Below are 8,105 nucleotides of genomic sequence, written 5' to 3' on the forward strand. Positions count from 1 at the left end.
GGAGGCTTGCAAAAGAGAGGGAGACTGTGCCAAAGACCACAGCTGTAGTCACCTGTTACAGCATGAGAGCCTTCAGGGACACAGCTGTGCGACAATCTGACAATCTAGATGTATATGACTGGACCTGGGGACTGGTGGTGTGGGGGGGGCGGGTTCACATCCTGCCCCAAGTGCCCCAATTCTTATAGGGCCTGAGGCCCCGCATGGCTGAGATGGCTGAGCATGCCAAAGAAGAGCCTGTGTTCAATCTGCCTAGTCCCTTAGCCTTTATACTTATTGCCATTGGCCCAGACATGCTGACACCTTGACCCTGTCTGTCCCCCCCTGGGATCAGGGACAGAGACAAGACAGGACAGAGCTAGAGAGCAGAGGCACTATCTCAGATGCCTCAGAGAGCCAGGAAAGGCAATTTGAGAGTGAGGATGTGGGGCAGACAGTCCAAGGGAGCATCCAGTGGTGTGCGGAGTGGACACTCAGACTCTTGAGAGATGGCCAGAGCGGGCAGTTACAGCATGTGGAGCTTCTGGGGAGTAGGACCTGTCACCGGCAAGGGCTTCCCAGGAGTAGAGGGTGGGGAGATGAGGGAGAAGTTGGAGTGAGCCCCTGTGATAGCATATTCCTGGAGTCTATGGGGAAAGGCAGCCTGAGCCCGACTTCTGTTGTCACCTCAGCGTGCAGGTGTGATGGCTTCCAGCTTTCTGAGGGCTGGGAGCAAGGGTCTCTCTTGTGGGGCCTCACCAGCCCACTCAGCAGAGCAGGCCTTGAGTTCCTGGCATCTTGAGATTAAGTGAAAAACCTACTCCACCAGTACCCCACTTGAATACAGTGTCCTTGCTCTCAGCTGGGAGCCTGGCCTTGGGTTCTAGGCTGTAGAACCAGAGGATGAGGTTCATGCTGCCTAAGACAGCTCCTCCCTAAAAGCTATGTCCCTGTCTCAGGGACTAAGGGGCATGCCAAGTCAGCCCTTGTCGGCCTTCCTACTCTGGTGCTACAGTGTGGGTGAGCGCTCAGCATTTCCATGCCAACTCCTTGAGAACTCCCCACTGAGACCCCAGTGCAGGGAGGTGGAAAAATTCAGGGTCCCTTTGGGATTCTGAAAAAAAAAAAAAGGTAGGAACAAGGGGAGGTGATGACAGGGAGGGAGGGAGCTAGGACCAAGGGACAGGGAGGAACCCCTGGTATCCCTACCACTCCACAGAGAACCCAGCAGACTCATGAGGCAGGCACAAATGGCAAAGGGTATGTTCTGCACATTCTTTCTGCTAATAGGCCTAGGCTTGGCCACAGTCTAGACCAATCAAGTCCTAGCATTTGGAGTTAACACAGCCTATGAGTCTTGAAAGGAACAGAACCCACACAGTCCCTAGCTGGAAGGGGTGGGGATGGAGGTAGGGGGTCGGTACAGACTCCAAAGGGGACAGGACAGGACAGGACAGGACAGGACAGGACAGGACAGAACAATCCTTCCCTCTGCTATTGATTACTTATATCTGGCTGAGTTTTTAAGCCACTCTGAGTTTTAAGTTCTCTGAGAAAAACCACAAGTCCCACTTTCTAGACATTAGAGATACGGGCTGTAAAAGCTCATAGCTCCATAAGATACAAGTAACGTTGGGAACCTGGGCCTCATCATCCCCTCCTCCCGTCCCCTACAGCCCACCTGCCATGCTACCCAAGGCCTGCTGCCAGCCTGCAGCCTGCTTTTCAGACAGCACTGCAAACAGACCTCAGCTCTGCTCAGCCTACCTTCTAATCTGACCCAGTCGGCTTTCTGCTTCCCACTCAGGACCTCTGCCTGCAGACCCAGCCAAACTTGCTGTCGGGCCAGGCCTCCAAGCCTCACCTTGGGGAGAAAGTCTGCTTTCTGTCCTCCAGCCTCTCACATTCGGTCTCCTCAGGTGCAAGGGGGGACACGTAAGCCAGCTCCTGGGGAGTGATGAGGTGCAGGGGTCACAGGGGGCCCTGGCTTTTCCCTGTAGGAGCTATATTTTATTCCCCTCCCCCAGATACTTCTAATTGCCCGAGGGCTCTTACCCCAGTGCCACTTGGCACGTCTGCCCTCCTCCTATCTGAGAACAGGCTGGAGGCTCCCCTTGCCAAGATCGCACAGCTGCTGATCCAGAAGCTGGTACTGAGCTGTGGGGATGACAGGGAAAAGGGCCCCAGGCCAGGCCTCAGACTCTTCCAGGAAAAGTACTGCTCATAGTTTTCATGGGAAAAGGAAACAAGGGAGAGCTCAAACAGGGCAACCAAAGCAGGTAGGGGTAAGCCCCTCCCTTCTCTTCCCCCTTCCTCTTCTGTGCATAGAAACTATAGCCTGGAGAGATGGCTCAGCAGGTAAGAGCACCGACTGCTCTTCTAAAGGTCCCGAGTTCAAATCCCAGCAACCACATGGTGGCTCACAACCATCTTTAATGAGATCTGCTGCTCTCACTCTCTTCTGGTGTGTCTGAAGGCAGCTACAGTGTACTTAGATATAATAATAAATCAATCTTTGGGCTGGAGCGAGCAGGGGCTGAGCAAGTGGGCCGACCAGAGTGAACAGGACTGACAGGAGTGAGCAGAGATCCTAAAAGTCAATTCCCAACAACCAGATGAAGGCTCACAGCCATCTGTACAGCTACAGTGTGCACTCATAGACATAAAATAAATGAATAAATCTTTAAAAAAAGAAAAAAGAAAAGAAAAGAAACTATAGCCTTCTCTGAGACTGCCCAGGAAGTTATGCAGGAGTCCACCCAGAGCCACAGTGCCAGGCCCAGATGGCTGCTGAATGTGGGATTGCCCGCAGTCGGAGCTAGCACGCACCTGCCTCCCTTCTGTGGGAGGGTGCTGGTTAAGTTCCATAGACACCTCCACGCCATGAGCACCCTTGGCCTCCTGAAAATACAACATGGGGGTCCAGATGTCAGGCCCAGCACAGTCAAGAAGGGAGACACCCGCTTCTCATTTCTAGTGACCCCCCCAGCACTCCAGGCCCCTGTGCCTGCTCTAGAGTGTGGATCCTGGACGCCTGTGCCCTTGTGACCTGGCTATGTACTCCAGGGAGATAATGGTAGTCTGGTGGGGGGACCAGGCCACAGTTCCTTTATCTCAGCCAGATGTACAACTAACCCCCGGTGTTCAAACACGAGTTCTCCCCTGTTCTCTCCCACTCCGAGAGTACTGGTCCCTTCTTTGATTACGCTTCAACTCTGAAATCATCCCTCCTTACTCACCCATGGGAACCCTGGATGCCAGGGGTTGGTGGTTTTCCTAAAGGAGAAGCTCTGAGGAAAACTCCACAAGGCCTTGCTGCCCTAAGGAGCCCTAACTTGAAGATGGACCAGCTGTCTCCCCACTCATGCCTCTTCTCAGTATACCCAGCCTCCCGTCCTCCAGCCCTTGAACCTCGGTCATTGTCTGAAGCTGGATGAACGTCTCCTCGTGGGCTGCCAGCAGCTTTTCCAAGTCCTCGTGTCTGTAGAGCAGACGCTCCACTTCTGACACCGAGTGCTGAGAGATGAGACAAATGAGTCAGCACGTGGTTCAGTTCTGGGGTGCTGACTCTCCTTTCCACTCCAGGCTTAGCCCGAGGGCCAGCGAACTGAGAACATCAGGGTCTGCCTCCCCTTACCCCACAGCTGGGGTCCAGCAGCAGGCACTCCCAGGAGGCCAGCCAGGCCTCAGCCAGCTCCAGCCTCTGCTGCAGCTGTCGCAGGCTCCGGTTCTGCTCCAAGCGTTGTCCACGCAGGGCCCAGGCTCCCTGAAGCTCCCGCAGATGTCTTTCCAGCTCCTGCATACACTCTGACACCTGCAGGAAGGATGCCTTGAGAGCCTGGGAGACAGCTCCCACCCACCAGGGCTAGCAGGAGAGCCAAGCCAACAAGGATCTTTGCTCTCTCGGCCTTCCTCAAACCCCCCCTAGGGCTCCTAGGCCTCAGCCACCGGGTGAGGCTCCTCCAGTCCTCTGGGTTCACACCTCCAGGGACAGGAAATGGCTGTTGTCCAGCAGCTGCTGCCCTTCCTGCCGTGTGATCTCGGCTTGAAGGCAGCATTCCTGGATCTCTTGCTCCAGCTCCTCGTGCTGCTCAAGGAACCGCTCGGCCCCCACTACATCCCCAGCCTGCTTCTCCAAGGAAAGCAGCTCTAGCTTCTCCCGAACCCACGCTCTGCCAGGCAGGGAAGGAGAGCTACTAGCAGAGCTGGTGAGGCAGCCTGGGGGACAAGGGCAGGAAGTGCCACTCTACCCCCACCCCCGCCCCCCAAACATCAGGATAGGGCAGAGCTGAGCTAACAGTATGGCCCCTACTCACAGCAATTCCTGGCAGCTCCCAAGAAAGGTGTGGCCCTGGGTAGCCTGCATCAGCTTCTGGCTCCATTCCTGGACTTTGGCCTCCAGGTTAGCCCAGGCCCCCTGCACCTTGGTGAGCCACTCACCGAGGCTCCCCTGAGCCACAGGGTAGTGCTGGCCAAGGCGATGGGCCTCCATCTGTACTCTTGACACCTCTTTTTCAATAGCCCTCAGTTCTCTCTGTAACCAGAACATGATGTTGTACTGGCATGCTCCGCATTTAGTAGCCCCTGGTCTGTGGGGACCCCTCCGTTCTGCTTAAAACCTGTTCTGATACCCTGGAGATGTGGCTTGGGGGCAGGTCCCGGGTGAGGGCCATTGCCCATCATCTTTGATGAGCCACTGAGGCACTCAGGTCTTCTACCGTATGCCTGGAGGAGTGGGGCTGAGGTGAGCAGCTTTGGGCAGGGCCTTTACCTGCAGGCACCTGTGCTGCTGCTGCTGCTGCAGTAGGGGCTGTGCAGGTGACAGGTTGTGGACTCGGAACTCTTTCTCCAGCAGGGTGGTCTTCTCCTGCATCCAACCCTGGAGCTCTGAGGTGGCCTGTTCAAAGCTCCGGAGATCACGGGCTGCTGCCAGGTTCTGAGAAAGAATGAAGAGGAACTTGCTTGGGGCTGTCCTGGGCTCTATGACCCCAGACCCCTTGAGACGTGGCCTACCTCTGCACGGACTTTGATTGCCTTGTTCAGCCTCTCCCAGGTGGCCTGGACGCGACACTTCTGAGCTTGAATCTGGGGGTAGAACCTGGGTGCTCCTCTCTCTAGGGAAGCCATCCGCTCCCTCAGGGTCTGCATCTTGACCTGGCCCAGGCTCTGGACTTCTCTGTTGAAAGCACCAAACACATCTTCCAGCACCTAGGAGGGGTAAGGCCAGGAACTGCAGAGCTTCTACTGGCAGCCTTGGAAACTCATTAGGAGCCTGGTAGTACCAGTGGCCCCAGCATCACTTAACCCTAGAGTGCTAGAACGGCAGACGCTTCCAGTGTTCACCCCTCAGAATCTCCCATTCTCAAACTCGTTTTCCTTACCTAAGGAAGCCGCTTCTCCGTTCTCTGGGTCTACCGAGGACTAACCCACCTTGATGCCTTCTAGATCCTGTCCATAGTCCTGGGACTCAGCAACAGCCAGCTTGGTGGTCAGCCAGGCATCCAGGAGCAAGGCCTCTTGCTCCAGCTGGTATAGGTGCAGCTGCTCATGCAATGCTTGCCCTCTGCCTCCTGCTCTCTGCAGCAGCTGTGCATGGGCCTCTCTCACAGCCTGCAGCTGGGCCTGCACCCTAGGACTAGCACAGGAAGAAAGGACGGCAGACGTTGCATCCCTCCTTCTCCAGACTGGACCAGCCTCCTCTGCCTCTGGCAGAGGCACCCTTATCTCCGTTCCTCTCCAGGGAGTGTGTGGCACCAGCCTACCTGCCTGGGTTCTGCCCACTCTCTAGAAGGGCCACTGTTTGCTGTAGCTGCTCAATGCGACTGCTGAACCCATCCAAGTCTCTTGTGGTGGCCTCCAGATGCCGCAGAAGAGCCTGTGTGGCCTCAGCATCCTGGCCCAGGTCCTCCCTGTCCAGAATATGGCCCCGTTTGGCGAGCCAGGATCCTGCTTCCAGGAGCTAGGCAGTATAACAGAAAGAGTTCGTTTTCTGAGGCCCAGGACTTCAAGTTTGAGGCTTGGGAGCCTCAGGATTCAGAGCAGGAGTTAGGGTATATGGGATAGGATTGCGGGAGGTGTTTTCAGTCAGTTGCGTGGGGGAAATTGCCTGGAGAGCCCTCACAGGCAGGCCCATCCCAGCACCTTCTAGGGTTCTCTCTCCACTGGAAGGACCGTGACCCCCAGCATTTTTAAGGTTTCCAGGTGACTCTTTCCTTTTTCTTCATGTAAAGATGATTTATTTTTGCTTCTCAGAGACAGTGTTGCTATTTAGTATAATAAAAGTCAACTTTAGCCAACAATCTTTACTTTGTTTCTTTTCATTTATTACTTTTTAATCTTGTTGTGAGACAGGGTCTCACTTGATAGGCCTTAGTTGGCCTGGAACTTGAAGTCATCCTCCTGTGTCTGCTTTCTGCCTATTGGAATCACAAGCCCGAGCCACCGTCCCTGGCTCCTGAATACTTTTGTGGTGCTTTTGTTTGCTTTTTTGAGAGTGGGTCTTACTATATAGCTCAGCCTCCTAGGTGCTTGAGTGTCTGGTTAGGAATTTATTTGGGAGGTAGCTCAGATGCAATTGCAAGGGGAAGGAAGGTTCCAGGTGATTCTGACTGGAAGTTCTAGCTAGAAACCCCAGTTTGGAGGAAACTGTTAAAGTGAGCTACTGGAGGCAGGGAGGGACAGCTCTGCCCGCCCTGGGAGGCATCTTTCAGTCCCATCCACTCCCAGTGCTCTCTGACATCTCTTCATCCCACAGCATCCCCCTCACCTCCACCAAAGTCTGCTGGACCTCCAGGGCCTGCTGCAGCATCCTCCTCCTCTGTACTGCCTCTGTCTCTAGGCGGTTTAGAGCCACCTCCAGCTGCTGCACCCGGGTGGCCACCTCTTCTGCGGCAAAGTGTCCCGCCTGTACGAGCTTGTGCCCTGTACCTGTCACCACCTGGCTCAGAGCCTTGTGGCTACGGATCTCATTCTCTAAATTCTGCAAAGGTGGAAGGACCAGGGATGTACTAGGAAACTAAGGAACCCATGTCCCGATGATTCATGGGATCCTACAGACTTACAAGGAATTTCCATCCCAGGATTTCCAAAGAAAAATAGGTGTTCCTCAAAGCAGAGGCCATGCTGGTCCACAGTGCTCTGTCCTTACAACATGAGCCTCCAAGCCCCTCTGAGGCTGCCCTTCCCCAGCCTCCCAGCATGGGTTTGTACCTGGTGTTTTTCCTGCAGGTGGCACACAGTGCTCAGGCTCTGGCCGTAGTCCTGGGCCGTGGCAGAGGGCAGCTTCTCCTGCACCCAGGCCATCTCCTCATCAGCATCCCTGAAGAACTGTAAGAGGAGCCTTTGGTCTTCTAGGGATGCCCTTCGCTCTTGTAGGGGCTCCCGAAGGCCCTGGAACCTGAGAGAGAACCAGAGTGGGCCGGTGTTGAAACTGATTTTCTTCCAAGGAAGCAGGCAAAGGAAGCAAGGTCTCAAACCAGGGACCTGGGTAACCTACCTCTGAAGCAGCTGCCCAGCTCGCTCTTCCACATCTTTGGCAAGGCAGTGGCCTTCCTGAAAACAGGTTTGGGCCTGGTCCTTCAACTCCTGCACTTGCTTGGCCTGCCTATCCACGGCTGCTTCTAGCTCCTCCTGGGCCCCCAGCAACTCGCCCATCCTAGGCAGGTCCTGGCTTCTGACAGGGATTCTCAGCTCTACCTCCATGGGCTCCAGCCAGTTCTCCAGTTCCTTCAGCTTCCTCTGCAGATGCAGCACCTAGGACAGAACGCAGGTGAGCATAAGGGAGTAGGGGTGCGGAGTCCTAGAGTCCTGTCTAGTTGCTTCATAGCCTATCACCTCACCTTGAGGGACCCCTGTAGTCTGGCCATCTTCCTCTGGCAGTTGGTCTGCAGCTCAGCCCAGAGTCCTCCTAATTCTTCCAGTTGCCTCCGGATGGTCTCTGAGGCAGGGTGACCCCCTTGTAGCAGCTTCTGCCCCTCCTACACCATACATGGTATATCCATTCTGGACTGAGGATGCTGGTACCATAGCATCGATGACCAGCTCCACAGTCTCTTCAAGCTGACTGTGATGTGAGGCAGAGTTGCATTCCGTCTTTCCTCCCAGGGTCTAACCCTTCCTCGCCCCAA

At 55.1% G+C, this 8,105-nt stretch overlaps 1 protein-coding gene across 1 annotated transcript in view; it reads right to left on the bottom strand.

The window, feature by feature from the left end:
* Window positions 1-8,105, bottom strand: part of Sptbn5 (spectrin beta, non-erythrocytic 5) — a 47,060-nt gene that overhangs the window by 2,436 nt on the left and 36,519 nt on the right. Inside the window, exons 52-66 of the mRNA XM_031371552.1 lie at window positions 7,818-7,955; window positions 7,475-7,731; window positions 7,189-7,375; window positions 6,746-6,958; window positions 5,742-5,938; window positions 5,410-5,614; window positions 4,993-5,187; window positions 4,751-4,915; window positions 4,296-4,513; window positions 3,962-4,151; window positions 3,617-3,793; window positions 3,391-3,495; window positions 2,809-2,880; window positions 2,035-2,136; window positions 1,844-1,926 (exon numbers count right to left, since the gene is read on the bottom strand). Of these exons, the coding sequence (XP_031227412.1) occupies window positions 1,844-1,926; window positions 2,035-2,136; window positions 2,809-2,880; window positions 3,391-3,495; window positions 3,617-3,793; window positions 3,962-4,151; window positions 4,296-4,513; window positions 4,751-4,915; window positions 4,993-5,187; window positions 5,410-5,614; window positions 5,742-5,938; window positions 6,746-6,958; window positions 7,189-7,375; window positions 7,475-7,731; window positions 7,818-7,955 (2,504 nt within the window). The remainder of the gene's footprint in view (window positions 1-1,843; window positions 1,927-2,034; window positions 2,137-2,808; window positions 2,881-3,390; window positions 3,496-3,616; window positions 3,794-3,961; window positions 4,152-4,295; window positions 4,514-4,750; window positions 4,916-4,992; window positions 5,188-5,409; window positions 5,615-5,741; window positions 5,939-6,745; window positions 6,959-7,188; window positions 7,376-7,474; window positions 7,732-7,817; window positions 7,956-8,105) is intronic.

This window comes from Mastomys coucha, unplaced genomic scaffold (assembly GCF_008632895.1).
Source record: "Mastomys coucha isolate ucsf_1 unplaced genomic scaffold, UCSF_Mcou_1 pScaffold15, whole genome shotgun sequence".
NCBI lineage: Eukaryota > Metazoa > Chordata > Mammalia > Rodentia > Muridae > Mastomys > Mastomys coucha.